At 46.2% G+C, this 23,252-nt stretch overlaps 1 protein-coding gene across 1 annotated transcript in view; it reads left to right on the top strand.

Moving 5' to 3' along the window:
* Duox (dual oxidase) overlaps nucleotides 1-23,252 on the top strand; it is a 389,750-nt gene that overhangs the window by 261,786 nt on the left and 104,712 nt on the right. Inside the window, exon 21 of the mRNA XM_075682845.1 lies at nucleotides 9,116-9,279. Coding sequence (XP_075538960.1) covers nucleotides 9,116-9,279 — 164 coding nt within the window. The remainder of the gene's footprint in view (nucleotides 1-9,115; nucleotides 9,280-23,252) is intronic.

Genomic DNA, 23,252 nt, shown 5'->3' with positions numbered 1-23,252 from the left:
TACAAGTATGTTTGTGAAATGCTATTCCACGTCTAACGCTGCCTTGTACTTGTCAAATGTTCCTTTTATTTTGGTGACAGGAGCTTTATTATCCTTCATGTATTTGTATGCTTGATCAATTCCTATAGCTGCGTGAGGATACTCGGACGATTAACCAGTGTACACATATTAACTCTATCTGTCGGATGACATGACAAACGCTAGGCTGTTGACGTGGTATCCTGCGGAACTAGGCGTCATGAATCCTAAAACTGGGCTACTCACAATATGTGCGCCCACGATTGATTTATACGCCTCATCGATGAAGTCTCCGCGTTAATACAACTTGAAATAAAGCAGAGTTGATTCATACTGACTCAGAAAAATTCGGGCTGTTCTAATCTACGATAATTATCCTAGTATGCGAACAGCTGAAACACGTCATATGTCAGGCCGGCGCTGAAGCAGGGCTCCTCTCCTGCATTTTCATCTTGACTCGCTCCGCTTTCTGGCGCTGCCTCCATGAAGTCCGCGTCTACCCTGTGCAACGTACGCAGTGACTCAAATTTTCATGAGAGAGTTTGTCTGAAGAGTGGTGCGTGCCAGTGGCCCGAGAGCCGCATGCCCAGTGGCGCACGCTCGAGTTCGCGATTAATGAAAGTGCCTGGTGGCGCGTACCCACATGAGCGGCGCGTATTTTCTCTTCGAGATCGCCCCCCCCCCCCCACAATTTTTGGTTGGACAGCTACGTAGGCGGAAGTAAAGCTGGTTGCCAATACCAAGAATGACCACATTCATTTACTCTTTTCCTTCAATGCGCAAATATGTAATTTTTCTACTTTACGCCTAGTTTCTTTTTCTCAAGGATCTACTGCACTCAATATTTTATATATCATATAAACAAAAGGCAGAATGAATGCACTTTTCATACATAAGTGTTTTATTAAGGAGTATGTGTTTCATAAAAATGACATAGATTGCCCAAATCAAGATTGTGGGATCAAATTACCAAAGTTTGTAACAACACGCTTGTATCAACTAAGAAGAAAATGTAACAAACATTATGAGATTCACAAAATGTATGGTCGTCTAATAGGCACTGTCTACGAAAAAATCCAAATTTTTCATTGAACAGCAATTACACTACAAAAATTGAAGTACAAGCACTACAGTTTTGCGTGCCGGGCTGAGGCCGCTGACGTTCCGGGCTGGCTTGCGTCGTCGTCACTCTCAAATTCAAAGGCCAACGAGAAGAAGCCCCGCTGCTGGATCCATGGACAAAATCAGCCGCAAGCGCAGCGCAATCGCGAGGTATGCGATCTTTCGAAGCGCGCGCTCCACTCACGGAGGCAGCCATTTTTGCTTTCTGGTTTGACAATCGCCAAACTTCGAAATGCGTTCACAAATTAACGTCTGGTAGGGAAAAAGCGAACTGCTTAGAAAAAAAAAGATGTATTTCTCCTGCTTCACGTCCTATGGTGCAGAGTGTCCGTGACCAGTGCGGAAGGTTTCGCAAGCGCCGTTTCAAATCACCGATAACGAGCGCTCATTTTTGCTTTCGCCTTTGACGAACGCAAAAACATCGGACCGCGTTCGAAAATCACCGCCCGGCGGAAGAACGCCAACTGCTTAGAAAACAAAAGAATAGTTCTCTTCGTTCATGTCCGATATCACAGTATGTCCGTGAGCGGTACGGAAAGTCTCGAAACCGGAGTTTCAAATCATAGCGTGCTAACGATTCCCAATGGACGGGGCACGGAAAGAGTTAAAAAGCCGGAGATTTCTTTGCTGGCCACCCCAACCTGTGGTGGCCACCGACAGAAACTACTTTGAGAGAAAACTTTCGAATTATGTGTATGCACTTCTTTTGCAACGTTATTAAATGTGCTTTAAGCGTAAAATAAAATATTCAACCTAAATAGTTACCTACGCCGGTGCCTGTCTTCCATGTGTGAAGGAGAATTGTCGACGCGATTTGCCGCTTTCGTTGCTTATCGCTCTATAGTTAAACAGTAGTGATTGCATAACTGACGCAGATATTTTTTTAATTAAGTAGTAAAATGTAAGCGAATGGCCCCCAACGAAAGGACGAGCAGAAAAGACGAACTATGGAACAAACCTTTTTGTTGCTGAACGCTCCAGTACCGTATCTAACTATCAGGCGTATCAAGGCTCAGGCGCAAGCAGATCATGCTTAGGAAACTAGCTCTAATAGTTGGCGTTTTGCTCGGATGGATGGAATGGATGGAATGCATGGAATGGATGGAATGCATGGAATGGATGGAATCGATCGATGGATGGACGGACGGACGGACGGACGGACGGACGCTATGAGCGTCCCCTTTAAAACGGGGGGATGGGTTGCGCCACGAAGCTCTTCATATTGTGTTGCCTATCGTCCTATACTTATGTTTAAAAACGAAACCCGGAGCTCCCAGCATTAAATTTTCTGAACCAATATTGGGAACTATCTTTTCGTTAGCCTCTGTTGTATGTGATCTCCCTACTTTTCTGCAACCAAACTTCGAATCGCCTCAGACTGATCTCCATTGCTGACATGTTTACTCTCCCCCTGCAATCGCGGAACCAAAGAGCTTCAGGGAAGCCAGAGGAGCCTAAACCGACCGCTGGGCATATATCTTCAGATTCTAATGGCACATAATCCATTGTTTCCCTAGCTTTACCGCAGCAAGCGCATGCTTCTTCTTCCTTGTTGTACCTCCATTTATAAGTACGCGTTCTAAGGCATTCTGATCTCGCTTCGAAACGCAAAGAGCCTCCCTTTGAGTTATCATTGAATGTTATTTTCCTAATTTCAGTTCCTCCTCTTAGCTAGTTACTCATAGCAGGGGTTTTTCGATTACGGCTACGCATGTGATTGTTTCAGGCTCTCTGACTTTCTGTATGACGTTCGTTGTTGCCATGCTACGCACTATACCGGTCGTATATTTTCTGGTCAGCTTCTAGTTTTTTCCTACAGTGTGAGTCAATGTTTTTCGTCTACAAATATTTGAAAACTCTCGCAGCCCATTTTGATTCCTTTCGTATTCCTCACTCGTTCTTGAATATCAATTTCACTTGAGCATCCCTCACTTCAAAACTTGTGCAGCCCATATCACCCTGCACTGCTTCATTTGTGCACTCTTAATCTGGATCCACATAAGATCCACTTAGTAGTTGGAACTATTTGGCAAAAAAGTCCCAGTTATACATTTGGAACCACGTTCCACATACTTTAAAGAAGAGATGGAACAATGTTACACATTTTAAACATTCAACAAGGGAACAGGGAAATATAAAGGTAAGAAATTCTGGAAAACAGGTGAGAAATGTTTAATTAGACAAACAACTCAACCTTTAAAAATGCAAATGGGATATCTTATAGAAAAAACAAGAAAAAAAACAAGCCAGCCTTGAAACATGCAGCCGGCGCTTTGCCCTGGCGATAAAAAATCGTGCAAGAAGGCACGACTTCACAGTTTTGCAGCTGACATGCCGCTTCTACCTACCAAACATTTGGCGCGTGAATATTAGTCCTGACCGCTTCAGATTTTTCAACAGAGACTACCTTAAACGAGATCAAGCCACTGTCAAACGGCTCACCTTTCACAACTGTCTGCACAAGTCCCAAAAACTGTCCAAAAGTGTATGGGTACAACAGGTTTGAAATAAAATATGCAATCAACAGGAGGATCAATCAAAATATACAATAAACAGCGGAGCTCCTCAGCAGGCGTTCCGGGTGGCGAGTGGGGTGCGCTTCGTGGCTTTCGGTAGAAACGCACTGCTAGTGTTATCAACATGTGAGCGCATCATTCAAACTTGTCGTTTCCTCTGTCGCGATCCAACGTTGTATTCTGTAAACGTCCACCTAGTGGGCATGTCCATTTCGTCTGCTGCTGAAGGACTGATTGGCTGGGCTGTGGCCCATCCCCGGCTAGAACGAAAGAGGCACCCACAGGCAGTTTCCTTCTCGCTGGTACAGATTCAGCGAATCAGCGATGGCCCAAATAGTCCACTATGGGGACACTTACAAAATATCCCCAGCCTTTACCTTGGGCAATGGCACTTTAACCGAGGCCCCCATCGCTCAAGTCAAACAGTCCGGTTGTATGTGAGATTTCAAGTGCGATGAAGCATGGAGATGTACGGTGTGTCCGCGACATGCTTGCTTTCCATGCGGGTGCCTTCGCCTCCCCAGAGGCACGGGCGTTTTCTGCGCGTTCAGTTTTCGCTCGTGAACAACGCGCCATACTGTTCCAGCTTCTGCTGTGCCCCCGGAGGGTCGCGGGTTTCGCCTAAAATCGCCGTCTTGTCCACGTGGCTAACATGCGCGCTTCATCTTAGGCAAGCAGCGAAGTTGCTTGCGTCAGAGCTACTCGGCCGCATACGACGGCAGCCGCATATGTTGTAACCATTTTACTACGAAGGCAATTGTACGGACACTCCAGGCGCATTTCTGCCGTCGCCGTGATGTTCCTTATCAGGTCCAAGGACGGTAACGTCGTCGCCGCGCGCCGTAGGCTGTGTGTGCGAATGAAGGCGTGCGAGGGTGAGCCGATCATGGCGGCTCAGTCGCACGCGCGGAAGTGAGGAAAGCGGGGACGAAGCGCTCCGTCTTCCGTGGCGCGCAAGGCACCGGGTTAGGGGGCGCGCGTTCTACGCCGGCGGCTGCTGCGTTGTTTCAACGTGACCCCGATGGGGGACACAGTCCACCCAATGCACTTAACTTCGTATGCAATGTGTTTTTGGGGCTTAGTTCGCCTTGGAGGGGGAGGCAAAGCAAAGGTCTATTTGCTCCGCGCTGCTGCCGCGCTTCATCGCTCCAGCGTTTTGAGTGAGTTGCCGTGATAATTGAGTGAGATGTGTTCATGTTTGCTTGTACGCGTGTGACAGTATGCCTGTTAATTTAGTTACTAAAACATGGCTTTTACGTGCCAAGGCCACGAGCTGATTATGAGGCATGCCGTAGTGGGGAACTGAGGGAGTTTAGATCACCTGGGATTCTTTAACGTGCGCCTAAATCCAAGTACATGGGTGTTTTCCTATTTCGCCCCGATTGAAATGCAGTCGCCGTGGCAGTCGAAAACCATTGCCATTGAGCAACCGCGGCTAGTTTAATTTAGTTAGTAAGTAAATGTTTACCAGTTTATGCGGTCAATAAATGTGGTAGGCTTACTTCGTATAGCTGTCTAATAATTTGCTATCGCAACTGATACTCCGCCTTTCGGGCGAACTTTTTTTCTTCGCGCTCTCATTTGAGCTGTCTAGGAAATTCGTGAAGAAGCGTATTCAGTGCCACATTTCCCATCTGACAATCTGAAAAATCTGCTGCTCGTGCCGATCAGAAGTTCCACAGAAAAGAGCGGAAAGACATTGTAGCGGCTACCTGTTCATGAAGTAGTGCAGTGTGAATCGTATCTGTCACGAGTAGCCAGACAACTGAGTTTGCCGCCATCCTTGATGCCGCAAAAACAACCAGACATCATCATGCCGCATGCCAAGGCCGTGCGGTATAGAAGAAGCAGGGCCACTCTAGCGTAAAGCTGTTCCTTTCTGATTTTAGTCGAATCCGACGTAACAGCTGACAGAAGCACCGTAACCCGCAATGTTCTTTGAACAGCACAATCAAACGCTTTCCTCGCTCATACGAGGTGACTTTTGTTTGGCATCAAAGGTAAAAGCATTGCCTACCGTGACAAGTTTTGATTACCTAATTAGCTGACGAGGCAAAAGGGCTCCCCCTCCACCCGCCTGCCTGAGAAAGATATCTGGCTACGCCACTGAGCCAAGACTGATCCTTAGTTAGGAAGAGTGGGCAGAGCTATGTAGTATACGTGCCGAAAGGGCTTGACAAGTTATAGTGCGACGCAAAAGTTTGTAATACGAAGAAAACATTCACGCCGACAGCCTCGCATGGCCAGCCAGCGCCTAAGTGATCTTCGGGCAGCCGTTTTATACCTTTCGGAATGGGCAGTCTCCGGGCATTAGAAACACTTGTTTTGTTCGGCATCTTAATGCACCTATACAGCGTACATGCCACTTCCATGCGGTCAGTTTTCGCGCCTATGTGACATGGCGTGGCAGACACGTCAAGTGGGCTTGGTCGGAAACATTTTGACCAGTAGTGGAAGGCAACAAAGACGCTGAAACGGAAATAAAGTTTTCTCTTTTGTTCTGCCTCATCTTGATTAATCAATGTATAGACACATTTTTAAACAATCTATTCGCGTATTTTGTGACGTGGCGTAAAAGGCAGATCATGTAGGTGTGGCCCGCAAGTGTTTGACCATTACCAGAGGAATAAGCAACGGAATGGCATAGAAAAAGTTCGGAATAGCTTTACCTTTGAATGAAGGGAAAATGAGACATCCACTCGTTCGTAGCAATTGCTACAACTGGGTTTCCATTTTAGCAATTGCTACGAACGGGTGCATGTCTGATTTTCCATTTATTCATTAATTCTCTCCACCCTGCGGGTTTCCGCAGAACTATTACGTCAAACACTTGCCTTTGCTTCGTGTTGTCGACAAATTCGACTACGCCCTGCCATCTGCTAGCCGCCTGGTTAGCTCACATGGTAGAGCGGCTGCCCCGGAAAGATGGTGGTCCCGGGTTCGAGTCCAGGACCAGGACGAATTTTTCTTCAACTATGAGGCTTTTCTTTCGAGGAACGCGCATGGGTTTCCTTTGTAGCAATTGCTACGAACGGGTGGATGTCTGATTTTCCCTTTATTCATTACTTCTCTCCACCTTGCGGGTTTCCACAGAACTACTACGTCAAGCAGCTTTACGTTTATGCGCCTCAGATCTGGGGCGTGCTGATGCGAGCCAGATTCGAGCATTGTAAGGGCACATGCAGATATTACCAGATTAGGAAGCAAGCAGCGACGTGGGAAACGCAACGCGTGAGAGCAGCGTGTGCAGTTTGGTACATCTCCTTCAACAGCAGATTTTAGCATTGTGGCACAGAAGAAAGAACCACCACATGACAGCTAGAGTTCTAATCATGTCGGTCCTTCACTGTGCCATGTGTCGCTGTCGTAAAACGTTGCTGTGTAACTAGAGGAGTGTCTTACATACACAACCACACCGCTCTGTTATGTAATTTCGAATGCGTTATTAATTTAGTCTAGAGGATTATGAGTGTGCTCCTCTCCAGGTCTGACACTCACTAATGGAGACTATTCTAGACATATTGTATACTTGTTTTTTTTACGCCTTTTATAGCAATTTATTCGCAACAGCCACCTGATGTGGGTCCTCTAATTCGTTTTAGTGCAGTGATATAATAACAAGCTTCATTTTATCGGCCTCTTGACATGGCGAGAAAGCATTTGCGGTCTCATAAAGGGTCAAGACACTATGCGTGAATTGCCATTACAGGGAGTCGAGGCCATATTAATTGGTGGTAGTTTTGTTCAAGCAGTTCTGACATACTGAAACTTGTGTTTATTCACTCGTTCTGCTCATTCTCTTAAGTGAAGCCTGGTCGCGTAGACGACAAAGAAAGAGTGCAAGACAGCTGTTGAGAGAGCGCCGGAACTTGACTAGTTTTATGAGTGGCAGAAGGTTGCACAAAGTAAGTTTACTATAATGTTTAAACTATGTGTGCAAACAACTTCGGTGAGGTTGTCTTCATCAGGTTGTAAGCTTGAGTTCTTTAGGGTTGCCGTGCCATCACTTATGAACTTTAGCTTGCCGTAAATGAGGAGGTTCCATGCAACGATGTTTTTTGACGTTCGCTGAAACCAAGCTCACACGTGTACAGTCGTGATGCACGCCATATTAGTAAGAGATGAGCTCCCCATCGGGTCTTGCAAGGGCAGGTCAAAGTTGGCCGTTATCCCAAACATGCCTAACATTTGCCACAGGATCAAAAAAAGCAGCCAGGTTTGCTAGGGTTAGTGTTGTCGTCTTGGCCTCAACAAATTCCGCTCCTTATGCAGTACAGGGAGCACCCGTCGACGGTGCCCGTGCATTGTGGCAAGAAAGTTGTGCACGAGGTGCCCACCATGCGTGGAGACCCGGACGGTGTCTCAACGACCTGTTGCGACGACAGGCATACTGCATCAAAAACAAGAATGGGAGCAATCTGGCCATTCACTGTGGCGATTGCGTGTGCAAGCTGGTGCTTCAAGACACTCAGGTGCTGCGCCGATACCAAAAAAATCGACCACGCGAAGTCTTTAAAACCTTCACGATGATGCGCAAAGGCCCGTTATGCGTCAGCTCCCTTTCAGTCGTCCTCAGCTACAAGGAATACGGACTTGACTAATCACCATGTCTCTGTTAGTATTTACCGTCACACCCATGCGCGACTGGAATTTTAACCTCCCCCCCCGCCCACCCCTTTGTTACCCTCCCCTTTTCAAGCTATATATTTGTATAGGCACGATAAAGCAACCGTGGGTAGTAAGCTCCCGTGCTGTGTTTCTTCCGCCGGTGCGTGTTTTCTACCCCATTTTTCTACCATGGTAATTACATAGCAACACTACAGAAGTGAACAGCAAATATACTTTGACACCCCCCCCCCCACTTTTTTTTTTATCTAGAATTAGTTCAGTTCGTGTGACTACTTACACACATTGTATGTGTCTCGACACAAACGCTGTTCCTCTACGTTGAAAGTAAAGCTTTGCGATGCGATAGCCACTAGCCTCACGTTACCTTTAGATGTTCTTAAATAGGTATAGTACTATTTTGTACCGCTGCGGCTTGTACCAAGGAGAAGCAATCACAAAATAGGACGCTCGCGCCGAACGGGACACAACGTTTCCTGCTTCTCCAGGATCTTCGAAACCAGTGCCACTGCATTTCCGTGCTGTCAAGATTTATTTCATTGGATAATGCTGAAACATACACGAAGAAAGAAAGTTAGTATGCATTTGTAACATAAAAACTTGTTTGTTTTATTTATTTTGATGTTGATGTGTTACGGCATTTTTGCATAACAAAAGCTTTTCTATTTCTGTAACAAATTTTCAATATTCCTGCAGTAATTGGTTAAAAATAATTGAATATTGATGTGAATGCTAGAAGTTATACGTGTTCATTTTGATTAACTAAGAGCAGGCTAGAGAATCGTTTCAAAGAACTACCGTAGCATGGGTCATATGCTGTTCTGCTGTTCTAGGATGACAAGTTTTCAAATAAACCAGCCTACGGAGGACCCCCCCACTTGGACCGTGCAGAAATGGAACCAAGTGACAACGTTCCTGGAAGAGAACCGGCAACACGTATTCTATTTGTTTGTCTTCTACGTGGTCACCATTGTATTATTCGTCGAGAGATTTATCTGTAAGAATATTTTCATTACTCTTTTATTCTGCCAACTTAGAACTAAAGCAGTGTGTATGAGTGAGAATGGAGGAAGACGTACAGCAAATGACTAGCATTCAAATGGCTTATTTTACGTAAGGCGGAATAATAATAATAATAATAATGATAATCATAATAATAGTAATAATAATAATAAACACAGCGTGAGTGGTAATAATTTTCAGAACCCTGCACATTCGGTCCGTATTGGCACCGCTTTTGTTTAACATTTACATGAATGATCTTGCTTGCTTACCACGAAAATCAAAAATTTATTTACGAAAATTTACTCGCCGCTGTCGGTGTTCTCATGCGCGTTGGTGAGCCCGATTACTTGGATTTGCCCATGTGTTTTAAATAAGTTCAGTTCGGATGCGCATGTGAAGGCTTGCTCACAATTATGGGATCCCAAAGTAAGGCACAATGGTGGTAATTACACGCACATTACTGAGGAACACGATGCAAGAAAGGTACATCCTATTCCGCTGCGCTATTCTCTGCTGAAGTCACAAAGCGACCAGTTCAAATGCATACCCTTCTGGATATGACAGCGCCGTCTGCGTGATGGATCAGGAGATATTTGTATTCAAGGAGGGGGATGCGAGGGCAGTCTAGGAAGAATGCCTTCAAAATTCGGCACTCTTGCGCTTGGTGTAGGTTGTACGATGCAATGTGATTTCGCAGTGCAGTAACTGCCAGCTTTCTCACGATGTTCATCGGAGAAATAGAAGCCTTCCTCTAGAGTCAACGCGTGTTGCCCATCGTTGTCCTTAGTGCTCCAGAAAGCCACGTCGGTGTAGATTGTACGTTGCATGTCGGAAACGTGGTTGAGCTTTCGAAGTATAATACTCGTCTCCAAATTAAACTGAATCAGTCAGAGCATGGCACCACCATGAGGTTCCTCGAAAAATGGCTGTTCGTCAGCCCTAAGGGAGGAGATGTCATGATAAATAATAATAGTAATAATAACCTTTATTACATCCAGTCATGTCATTGTTACAGATCCAGCCCCCATAAGCAACATTGCTTGTGTGCGAGGTTGGGCAGTCAGCTGGTAGTACTGATATATGTACAAATAAATAACGCAAAAAATATGAAAAAATGGTATTGCAAAAAATGAACAAAAAATATTATTTGAACAAAAGGTATTGTTGCATCAACAGGAAAAAAAAAACACATTGACATTAAAGATGACTTCACAATCAGGTTCGCATGCTTCAAATCCCTGAAGCAAACTTCAAATAATATGGACATTACGTATCACCCACGGCCTTCAATGTGATTTTATTGGTTTAAATGTTCCTGCCATATCACTCTCATTCAATTTATTGAAATTATCCGGCACGTACAAAGCACGCGTGCTCTTACCGTAATTTGTGTACACACGAGGTACCACATATTTTTCTGTCTGACGTAAGCTGCGAGATTTCACGTTCGAGTTTATGAATTTAGTAGAAAAATAACTCTTACACATGGCGTCGAACAAAACTTGTTGCTCGACAAACATGTCTGACTGGTACATGCTCAGCAAGACATCTTCCCCATGTCCAAGTGTTTCATACGAGAGGCTATAGGCAATTTTTTTAGGATGCGGTTAATTATCATAAGTCTACTAGAAGAAGCAAAGACACAAATTGTTATTCTGTACTTTATGATCGATTCCCCAAGTGCTTTGTAAACCATTTTACGAACATTTACATCACAGAAAGATTTTAGGGCATACAAATGAGCGCACACAGCACGTAAGCGTCTTCCGTGCTCTTCAATGTGGACATTCCATAACAACGTGTCGTCGAAGTGTAGCCCTAGGTATTCTGTGCTATTTAGCAGAGTTACCGGAGGACATGAGCATGCAAGGCATCCACTAGTGCGGAGATAAACAGGGGAAATATCCGCGACTGCTTTATATGGGCTGTGAAAACATATCATATTTGTCTTCCATTTATTAATGAACATTTTGTTGTTAATGAACCAATCAAGTAGTTTACAGACATCATAGTGTAACGCTCTAGCGGCCTCGTTCGGAAGTTTGTTCGATACTACCAAAGCCGTGTCATCAGCGTATAAATTCTTGATTTTAGTCGTAAGCAAGCAATATCATTCATGTAAATGTTAAACAAAAGCGGTCCCAATACGCACCCTTGCGGTTCCCCTGATTTAACACGCAACAAAGAGCTATAGGACTCCGCCACACGGACACGGCTGTCTGCCTGCTAAATAATTTTTAAAAAATGAGTAATACGGGCCTCTCAAACCACATCTGGTTAGTTTTGATAGTAACTGTTCATGATCTAATGTATTGAAAGATTCTAGTCACTATATCTGTAACGAAATCGATAAAACCATGTTGTTTTGACTCTTTTCGTTGATTTACAACGAACATTTAAATGTTTAAAATTTAAAATGTTCGTTGTAAATCAACGAAAAGAGTCAAAACAACATGCTTTTATCAATTTCGTTACAGATGTAGTGACTAGAATCTTTCAACAGGCCTACAGTACTCTGCCCCGAGCGAAAGTGAAACTGCGCTGGGTTAATAAGGCTAAACTTTTCACAGAATGAGGCCATATTAAGATAGACTATTTTTTCCAATATGCTTGCTAAAGACGAAAGAATTGAAATTGGTCGGTAATTCTCGTAAAGTTTATAAGATCCTTTCTTATAAAGAGGTCTCACAATGCTAACTTTCATGTTCTCATGTATCTGACCCGTTTTTAATGTTTAATTTAGGATGTAAAGTAGTGTTGATTTGAGCACATGGAAATTCGCAGCTATATCTCATATCCTAATTTTATCAAAACCTGGAGATTTTGTTAAACTCAGGATCGTATATTATCCCACAATTCTGCTTCATCAATAGTAGGCAAAAAAGCAGAATGAATGTTAGAGAACGTAACATTGTTTCGGAGATTTGCCGGAATGCACCCATTTGTGATGTTGTTTACTGATTCGATAAAGTGTTTGTTAAGATCATTCGCTATCTGAACAGCAGGTGACTCGAGAAAGGCGTCCGCAAGAGTATTATCAATACCCTTTTTTGCAGGTCTCCCTATTAGAGTGTTAACCAAGTTCCACGTTTTACCGGTATTACGACTGCAAGCTGCAAACTTGCCTGAGTGGTAGCGCTTCCTAGCTAGTCTTATTTTAGCGTTTACTTTGTTTCTCAGCTGCCTAAACTGTTCTCTTGCAAGAGCGCCCCGGGTTTATCTTGGCATTTTCTAAGGAGTTTGCTTTTAACGCTGCAAAGCTCCATTATTTCGTTATCAATTCACGGGCTCTCATTATTTCTTCTTTTAAGCTGGATTTTCTTTTCGGAGCAAAGGTAAATCTCTCTAAAGGCCTTTAAAAACAGTTCGTAAGCCTTTAGGTGGCGGTGCCGCGGTAATGAATCCCAGTTAAATGTTCTGACACGTTTATCTACTTCATTAGAATTCAAAACATATTTCTCTACAGTCTTTGTTTCAGTTAAAATAACAGCATCTCCTGAAACTGCTATAGCGATAAAGTAGTGGTCCGCTAGGTGTTCCTTAATAACACAGCCAAATGAATTATATTTGCTCATTTTTGTGCTGATGTAGTCTATAAATGACCTTGTTAGACGATGACCGAGAATTTCCTCTCGTGTATAACTCTGAATTTTGTTTTCGAGTCCGTAGCTTGCCAAAAGTGTTAAGTAATCAGATGTTGCAGGTTTATTTGTTGTAAAAATGTCTATATTAATATCACCGGCCGAAATAATGCTGCTTCTGTCGGCGTAGTTTTTGAGGAAGCTTGCGAGATCGTCTAAAAATATATTTAGGTTAGTGCTCGGTGGCCTACAAACAGCACATGTCGTAAATTCCAGATCTGCTTTAGTCATTAGTACAGTAACTACTTCCGCATCTTGAAAATGAAAGGACACTCGTTCACAGTGCCAATCACTTTTTGCAGAGACCGCTACGCCGCCACCTCTTTTGTTATCCCTGCACAAAAAGAAAGACTGAAAACCATGCAGTGCGAAATGGGCGCATTCCTCTTTTGAAATTTTGATTTCTGTTAAATTAAATCATGTAGTGATGGCAATGCTTTAGCTAGGTGAACCTTTAACATGACCCAACGTTTGCGCAGGCTTCTCACATTCACATGGATTAGCTCAAGCCATAAGCTACTGGAAAGATCTGACGCCCACTCGTCTTTCATTGATAGCCATTGTTCAGTTGAGTGTACTTGGTCAATCATTTCAGATGATTTTATTTAAGCCCTGTTCATTGTCAATGCGTAACACTGACGTTCCTTCGCGTTTTCTTAGAAGTATTCTGCCATTTCGCACCCAGACGAAGCGATATTGCTTATCTTACGCCAGATTTTTTGTCATCCATAGCAGTTTCTTCACTCGGGAAGTTAGATTATCGTTCAAGGATATCTTTTCACCCTTCAGTCTGTTCCGCCTTTCAATCCAACGCTCTTTTATTTCACTCCTTCAAAATCGCACCAGAATAGGTGGGACGGAGTTAGCTTTGCCTTTGATTCTGTGCATGGCTTCAATGTCGTCGTGACTAAGCCAAGGAAGTTCGAGTTTGGTTGCAATAGATTCCACCACCTTTCGTAGCACCTCGTTATCACTCACTTTGACACCATGGATTTCTATATTGCTTCTTCGTGAATACCGTTCAAGATCATCTACTGCTAGCCCCGTATTCGACAGCCTGTCAGATTTGGCCAAAAGCTCGGCTTCCAGTTTAGTTTATTTTTGTTTGTTTCCTTAAGTTCCTTTCTATGCTCCTCCAACTTTTGCAGGATTGTGTCATAATTAGATGAAAGCAATCCCAATGCTGTCTCAATACCCTGCATTACCGTCCTCTGCGCCAGAATTTCCTGATTGGAAGCCTCGAGCTTGGCCAACTGCACGTCTTGCCGCCTTTCTAACACATCTAGTCGACTCAGTACGACATCAAGTTTGGCCAGTACATGTGTCAGTGACAGGTCGACCGATATATCTGTTGCTCTATCCTTCTGGGTTACGCCGTCACCGTTTCCAGTTGGCAATCGCGATGCACGATTTACACAAGTCAGACACACCCACTGTTGTCTTTCCTTAGTGGAAAATTTTTTAAAGTTTGCTTTCGTGACCCCCTAGCACTTTCCTGCATGATACCCATTGTCGCACTCGGCACATGCGAGGCTCTGCAAAACATCAGCAATCGATTTCATGCACGCAAGGCAATCAAACTCAGCCATCATGGAAACACTGGTGCACTCCAGCGGAGAAGTATGCAAAAATGAAATAAGAATACCTAATTAGGCATTCTCACCTATAAAGCAAAGAAGCGGTCAGTCTCCACTCTGCAAGTACTCCGCCGGACTGTCCAGGAATGCAAGTTTAGACCAGATAAGAATATTTGTCTACGGTGCTCAATAGATGAGACCAAGGGAAGGTGCATCTTCGGGAAGCAGCGCGCCGATCTACATGGGAAGTGGGAGAAGTGACAGAAAAGAGCGCTGACTTATAACAATTTTTATTGCGCGCGTGCACCAGGCTTAAACACCCCGCTATGGCACAACAGTGCGTCTGCATTGCACACTCACATTGGAATGCACGTCAATTATTAGCCGCCGCAAAAGCAAACCGAACTAGAGAGATTATTAAATTTCACAAGTCTGATGAGTGCTGGGCAAGTGTCCCTTCACTGTGCGATAAAGAAGTGCAACATTTATATACATGATCTGTATGTCGTTTGTTGAAAGCAAAGTATGGAGCACGTGTCACCCAACTGCAATATCTGTTGTGCAAGGGCGTGGTATTTAAGCTTTGTTGAGGTGCGCAATAGCATTGTAAGTCGGAGCCCTTTCCGAATGTCATTTCTCACTTCCCATGTAGATCTGTGCGCTGCTAACCAAGAATGCAGCATTGCCAACATGCCGGTACAGCCACGCTTGCAAAGAAAGTTCAGATAGATGGTACAAGCGCTACTAACAAGTGTGGAACGACAGAAAGCGGCGTTCGTGTCTTCTCTACTCTTGTGTCCTGTCAGCACGCCTCGCCTCTTCTTTGCATAACAGGTGCGAATGTTTACCGGAAGAAATTCGCTGCCGCCGAACAATGCTCGCATGCGTGCGCCGGAGACACTTTGAAACCAGCGACAGAAGGAGCAGGCGTGAAAACAAGGTGATAGGAGAAAATTTGCTTTCAAAGCGCGCACAATTTCATCATGAAATGTGACAATCGGGGCTCTCTTTTTTTTTTTGCAGGCTTCAGAGTGTCCTGGGGGGGGGGGGGGGAGCGCACGCGTGCGTTGTCCTTGTGCTGGCGCTGCGAAAAAGTATTGCAATAAACATTCGCAGTTGGCAGCGCTTGTCGCGTCTGTATCGCGTTCCTTTGTTCCTCTCTATGGCGCTTCACCATAGTGTAAAAAGAAGCAGGTAATTAGTACGGAACCTTGCCAAGTCTTGCAAACTGCGGTTTGTCCTCTTTAGCGCTTGAAGTAAGGCGAAATATTGTAGAAGGCTTTCTTGATTTGTGCCACCACGAAGTCCAGTACGTATATGGCGTTGCGTGAGCGTCTCGCCTGATGCGAGATAGATTCTGTTAGAATTTTATTCCCACTAGTTTGTTCGTGCAGCACATTATGAACGCTAACTGCACACATATCACTGTGTCTATCATGCGCCGCCGCTTGTGCATGCGTAGCGCCGCCACCTGCTGCCTTCGAGCCTGTCGCGCCGGCACAAACTTGACGATAAGAGGGCACATGCTCGTCTAGGGGACCCTGTGACCCCGAGTTGTTTCTAAATGTACTTGGCACACTATAAAGACTGATAGCATGCATTTGCACTGCACACTCCTCAGCTAACACCCGTTTTCGCCTGTACTGAATGTTTTCATTCGTTCTAGAATATTAACGAGAACAATTTTGGACTTGAAAATTTGCTATTGCATTCGTCGTGAAATAAATTTTAATAATTAAGCACTTTTAGCGACTCTAGGAAGGCTCAGGCGGTCCTTTTGAAGCTGAGAGAAAAATATAACCACCTGCAGACCTCCGTGTGAGTAGACGTATAATGTTGCGCATTAATAAAGTGATCGGAGGGTCTCCATTTTCTAATTAAATAACATTCTTAGCCAGGTTCAGCCGTTTTGAGTCTGTCTGTCTGTCTGTCTGTCTGTCTGTCTGTCTGTCTGTCTGTCTGTCTGTCTGTCTGTCTGTCTGTCTGTCTGTCTGTCTGTCTGTCTGTCTGTCTGTCTGTCTGTCTGTCTGTCTGTCTGTCTGTCTGTCTGTCTGTCTGTCTGTCTGTCTGTCTGTCTGTCTGTCTGTCTGTCTGTCTGTCTGTCTGTCTGTCTGTCTGTCTGTCTGTCTGTCTGTCTGTCTGTCTGTCTGTCTGTCTGTCTGTCTGTCTGTCTGTCTGTCTGTCTGTCTGTCTGTCTGTCTGTCTGTCTGTCTGTCTGTCTGTCTGTCTGTCTGTCTGTCTGTCTGTCTGTCTGTCTGTCTGTCTGTCTGTCTGTCTGTCTGTCTGTCTGTCTGTCTGTCTGTCTGTCTGTCTGTCTGTCTGTCTGTCTGTCTGTCTGTCTGTCTGTCTGTCTGTCTGTCTGTCTGTCTGTCTGTCTGTCTGTCTGTCTGTCTGTCTGTCTGTCTGTCTGTCTGTCTGTCTGTCTGTCTGTCTGTCTGTCTGTCTGTCTGTCTGTCTGTCTGTCTGTCTGTCTGTCTGTCTGTCTGTCTGTCTGTCTGTCTGTCTGTCTGTCTGTCTGTCTGTCTGTCTGTCTGTCTGTCTGTCTGTCTTTCCGTCTGTCTTTCCGTCTGTCTTTCCGTCCGTCCGTCCGTCCGTCCGTCCTCTTACGCCAACCCAGTGAACCACGTTCTCAATCAGCTTGGGTCACTAGGTATGTGCTCCTAGTCGTGATGCGTTGTGGCCGTTCTATTGCCGTCACCCAAACTTCCTGATATCCTGCTCTAGCCATGCCGCTGTCCGCACGCCTTCTATGCCCACCAAGTGACCCAAGTTGTCTACTAGCTTGGGGCACTAGGCGTGTGTTCGGGGCCGAGTACTGTCATGGTCGTTGCGTCGTCGTCATTCCAGCTGTTATCCGACTCTCATCATGCCGTCATCATCACACCATCGTCGTCACACAGTCGTCTTCATGCCATCGTGGTGACGCTGCCATTTTATCATTGTCACCGCGTCTTCAGTAATGTCATTCCATTGTCGTCATGCAGTCGTCATACTGCTTTCCTCATTCCATGGATATCAATATTTCTTCGTATTGTAATTTTATTGTAATATTTCTGTTGTCATTCAAAATTTAATCATCACCATCATCAATATGGCTACGCCTACTACAAGGCAAATGCCTCTCCCATACTTCTCCAATGGCCCCGGTCATGTGCTAATGGTGGGCACGTGGTCCCTACAACGTTCTTAATCCCATCCTCCACCTAACTTTCTACCAACGCCCTGCTACGCAACCCTTCTCTTGGAATCCAGTCCGTAACCCTTAATAACCATCGGTTATCCTTCCTTCCTCGTTACATGGTGGGGGTAGTGGTGATGAATTGTAGCAACAGGCGGGTATAGCCTGGCGATCAAGGTCGGCAATTGCTCCACCCGAGCAGCTCTTACAAAACGGCTGAAATGTTTCACCGTATGTCCATTAAACCAGTCTCTCTTAAGAATGCAATAAGGAGGCGGGAAGTTTCTTTGCGAGCTATGACTGATCCCTCGGGAAATATAAGGTGGTGCAGGCATTCATGCGGAAGGTCCTTTTTTTGCAGATTCTTCATGAGAGCGTCCCTTTCATCTTGGAATTTCTGGCAGGGCCACAAAAAGTGCTCAATGTCTCCTGTCTCGCTGCATGCCGTACAGTTCGGAGAAATGATTCGCCCCGTCTTAAATAACCAGGTCGGTGTACTAGCAGATCCTGTCCTTATTCGACATAGAAGTGAGGCTTCCCCTCGGTGAAATCTCTTGGTTACGCAGGGCATATGCGGTGGAACCTAAAGCGATCTAAAGTGATTTCGAATGTCAGATTTTTTCTCCTGATTACTCTTTGGAGCCTTGACTTTGGGAGGATGACAGGGCGTTGCGTATGCAAGCGCATCGGCTTTTCTGTTGCCAGAAATAACAATGTGGGAGGGAATCCACTGAAACTTCACTATAAAGCCTTTGTTGTTGAGTTCTTTCACGATGGCTAGTGGTTTGTGTAGGAACTTGAAGGAGAGCAGACCACGGTATAGTTGTTGTAATGCAGCCTTTGAGTTCGTAAGGACAGCCACATTCTGCAGAGCCAAAGTCTATAGTTTCCGCAGAGCAGAAGCTATCCCTACGCCTTTCACAACTGTCAACGAGGCTATATAGTCCAGGCGGCTAGACCACATATATCTTAGAGAGGGGATGTAGAATGCAACTGGGCAGCGGTGTTCGTCTGCTTTGACACAGCCATCTGTATATACTTGTAGGTGATTCGGGTAAGTCGTGTTCAAATGTTTCCTCATTACATGCCCTGGCAATGCCAATTTCTTTTTCTTGATTTCAACTAAGATGTCATTAACTCGCGTTTGTTCCCTCTGTAATCTGCTCTTTCCTTGTCTCTTAACGTTACACCCATCATTCTTCTTTTCATAGCTCGTTGCGTCGTCCTCAATTTAAGTAGAATCCTTTTCGTAGCCCTCCAGGTTTCTGCTCCTTAGGTGAGTACTGGTAAGACACAGCTGTTTTACACTTTTCTCTTGAGGGATAACAGCAGCCTGTTGTTCATGATCGGAGAATGCCTGCCAAACGCAACCCAGATCATGAACAGCCGGTTGCCATTATCCCTCAAGAGAAAAGTGTATAACAGCTGTGTCTTCCATTCAAAAATTTTGGGGACGCTTAAGCTTCGCCTTTAAGAGTGGAACGCGATATTGTTCTAAGATGCCCGACTGCTTTTCACGCCTTCCGGCAACGGCCGGCTATGTAAATGTTTACCGGGAAGCGCTGGTGGCGAACGGTATGCACGAAGCCGAGTTTTCTGGTAGAAACGCGCCCTCTTGCGTGGGCCGATCTCCTGTTTTTGTTTCACATTTTTAGTAGGTGTCTGAGGAGATCTAACATAAAAGGTATGCGCTGTCCGTGTTGCTATTCATGCCATTTGATTGTGGGCTGTCATTCTCGAAGTTCCGAGGAATAACTTTGCAAAGAATGAAAGACAAAGTACGAGAAACTTTAACGATAGAATATTGTTTGGGTGTGCGGGGTTAGGAATAAGTTTTGGCTAAACGGCGGTTGACTCGGGACACGGGGTCTTTAACGCTGACATGTTGATAATGATTATGTCGCTCTTGTCATGCCGTCATTGTCAGACAGTCGCTAGCATGCATCAATTGTCAGATGCTCGTCGTAATGAGGTCGAAGTCGTGTCATTGACAGCACCCACAGTACAGGGTATTAACAGTTTTAATGCGAGAGCTTGATAAAAAAAAAGATATCGCGGTAAAGTAAGAAAATACAGTGCCGTTTTCCACACGTTTCACTTGTTCGAGTGTCTCTCGTCGGCCTCCGTGCTAGCTTCTCGAGCACCACGTGTGGAGCCGAGGTGGGGAGGAGCCTTGAAAATGCGGCGTTGATATCTGATCCCAAACCCTGAGCAGCGTCTGAGGTGACGGGTGGCAATATATCTCAAACCCTGCTGACGCGGCTCCCTTGAAAATTGCGCCTGTCGTCGGAGGCGGGCGACAATTGTGCGGTGTCCAACCTTGTATCGTCTCAGTCGCTCCAACTTGACAATTTTGTCGTTGAGCTTGCCGGGCACATGGGGAGCCCTGCCGATTGCCGCGGTATTCTCTTTTGTGAGAGCCGTTATTTCGAAAGGGTCTTCGTTGCGAGCATCCAACGCACTGGCTAGATCTAGTAGGACGAGATCTCCTGGTTGGAGGCTCGGCGTCCGCTGACTCTCGTCATAGCGGTCTGTTGCTTCGCGTTGGCTTTGCAGGAGCTCTTGTATCTTCCCGAACCTTCGCAAGTCCGTGCAACCTTTGAGACTCGTCAATGTCTTGCTCGGCCGATGCGACGTTCAGCTTCCTTGTTAGCTTCGGATCGTAGCTATGCATGAGCCGGAAGGTGCTGCAACTGTCATGACAATGTTTCGTAGCGTTGATAGCAAGTGTGGCTCGGGGTAACTCCTTATTTCCCGTGTCTTTGCTGCTTATAATTTTGCGCAGTACTTGTTTCACGATCCCGACTATTCGCTCTATGAAGTCATTTGACTGAGGACAGTATGGTGGGGAGTTCGCATGTGTTAGTCCAGGTCTGTGATGAAACTGGCTGGTTCACTTGTTCACGTATCCCCTGGCCTGGTCGGTGCTTGCAGTCAGTTTTAGAAGAGGGCATATGGTCCGCAGCGCTCAGACCAACGTGTCCCAAGAATTTTCACACAGCTGTCAACCTGGTAGCCCAGCGCGCGTTCGCATAGTGCTCACACCCGCAGCGGAACATAGACCGTTGCATACGTTGCGCTACGACACCGATTCAGCGGGAGAATAGGGTGCGTCTCCTCGTTGCTTTGTTGTTTTACAGCCACGCTGAAGGCGCGTGCCTGGCATCTCTGAAAGGCTCACTTGTCAAAAGAATTTGCTGTGGCGTAGCTCAGCTAACCCTGCGCGTGCAAAGTGAACGCTTGGTGTAGCCTGGTTAAATCTTGGTTCCACTTGGTAAACTTTTCATTTAGCTGTAATTATTATGCTTAGGTATACAGTCATCGCTAAGTCACATATGATGGCTGTGCCTAAGTTGGTGCCTAGACATGACTATGATAGGCACGCATCGTTTGACGGGGTGACGCCTGTTGTGCCACGGGGAAATCGCAAATGCTAGAGATGCAAAGAGACGCCGCAAAGCCACCACGAGCATGCGCAGCGTCGAAGCACAAACGGTCAGGGCGTGAACGCGCTCGCTTTATTGATCTCGACAGTGCGACGCCTGTTGCCTGTTGCATTCCGGACCCTCTTCAGTGAAGCAGCTTGCCGGGCAATATCCGCGGGGGGGGGGGGAGGGGGTCAGATGCCGCTTGGCGACGACTACTCAAAGCCTCCTTGCGCAACACCCAGAGTTGTCCTGGCCTCGCTCTCATCCGTTGTCAATCTCGCACTGACTACGCGAGCGAGACACTCCCCTTAGCCAAGCGCGCGGCGAGTCACGTGGCCAAGCGGTGACCCAGCTGCGGAGAGCGCATGCACCAAGCTGGCAGCGAAGCTCGGCGCGGCGAATCACGCGATGCGTTGCGAAAGCTACGGCGCAGCTGCGGTCAAATGAAGGTCAAATCGCTCGCAACGTTGAAACTCGGCTCGACGTGGTTAGTAAAGCATTTGCTTTAAAACTCAGTCCCCTTGCACTCTATAAAGAAAGATAACCAGCGACGGTGCCCCTTAAGTATGTGGGCCCCTTAACGGCGAAATGCACCTCCGCCGTGGATCGGCCCGGCATTGCACTATCTTGAGGATCGGCACACGTATGGTGAGTGCTGAACGCCTGCTTCACCTCCGCCGCGGGTCATACCGGTTTTGCACTATCTTCGGGATCGGCCCACATATGGGGAGTGCTTAACGCCTGCTTCACCTCTGCCACAGGTCGGCCCGGCATTGCACTATGTTCGAGATCGGCCCACGTATGGGGAGAGAGAAAAAGAAGCAAATGAGAGAAAGGCAGGGAAGTTAACCAGACTTAAAACCTCCGGTTTGCTACCCCGCACTAGGAGAAGGGAAAGGGGAAATAAAGACGGAAAGAAGTGCGAGGACAAAAAGAAAGCGTGAGAAAAAATATGAAAAGGGACGAAATGGGGTCGTTATAGTCTTTCTAATAGGTCACTGTCACGTAAAAAAGTCAACAAAGCCTCGACCGACTTTTGCTGCGACGACAGTTCACGTCGGCATTCCAAAACTGACTGTTCTGAAAGTGGCCTGTCGTCAAGGCGTGCCAACGCGGTCTCTAGTGACAGCCGGTCAGGGCTGTATTGAGGACAGTGCCAAAGCACGTGTTCGATAGTCCCCTCGCCGCCGCAGTGTCTGCAAGCCGCGCTGTCGTCCATAAAGACTCGAAAGGGGAAGGATCTTGAGTAGGCGACACCAAGCCACGGTCGGCAAAGTACTGCTGTTTCGAGTCGAGAGAGTCCAGATGGGGGTCGAAGGGATGGGTCCCGTCGGTGTAGACGTGTATGCTTTAAGCTTGGTGTGCACGTATCGGGAGTTTTGTGTCTACATACGGATGCGATCCTACAGGAACTAGGCCCTAAAAGCTTCGCTGCAGAAAGCGAAATCAGCGCAGTTCATGCCGCCAGCGGTGCCCGTAGAACTTTAGCGGAGCGAAGCGTAGCAACGCTCTGCTGAAACTATCTGATGACGCTCGGAACTCCTAATCGTGGAATGCAATTGATTGCCATGAAGTTGAGGTAATGCATCGACGACGTGCTTGGTACAGTCACGGCGTCCATGTGTGTTGTGGGGGATCGATGAAGGCGTGGACGTGATCTCCCTTTTCGTTCAGAGGTCCTATGCCGTCTAAAGAGATGAGTGTCTGGCTCGGCGGCGATTTCTCTCGGCTTGGGGCACCCATCGCTTCACGTGGTCCGGGAGTTGATTATCTGGCGTGTGTAGCAGGAATCGCCATACTGACATATCTCCTTCCTCATCGATGGCCAACGATACCTTCGCTGAATGAGGTCTCTTTGTCTTCTCGGTGCCTAGGTGGCCGTTGTTGTCGTGAAGGATGATCATGATGCTGCTTCTGGGGCAGCGGGTACGACCACCCGCCGGTGACTGCGACCTCCTTCAATAAATCTTTTCGTTACTATGTCGTTTTCGATTTCGTAGTTGGCGCTCTCACTGCGGGCGTCGTTCCGGAGTTTTCGGCATTCCATGTCTTTCTCTTGAAACTTGCGTTGACGACTGTGTTCGCTCACGACCACTACATGGCAAGAGAGGTCCAGGGAAGAAAGGCTCTGCTGGCTTGGC

The sequence above is a fragment of the Dermacentor variabilis genome, chromosome 2, assembly GCF_050947875.1.
Source record: "Dermacentor variabilis isolate Ectoservices chromosome 2, ASM5094787v1, whole genome shotgun sequence".
Classification (NCBI taxonomy): Eukaryota; Metazoa; Arthropoda; class Arachnida; order Ixodida; family Ixodidae; genus Dermacentor; species Dermacentor variabilis.
This window is presented reverse-complemented; position numbering and strand designations above follow the sequence as displayed.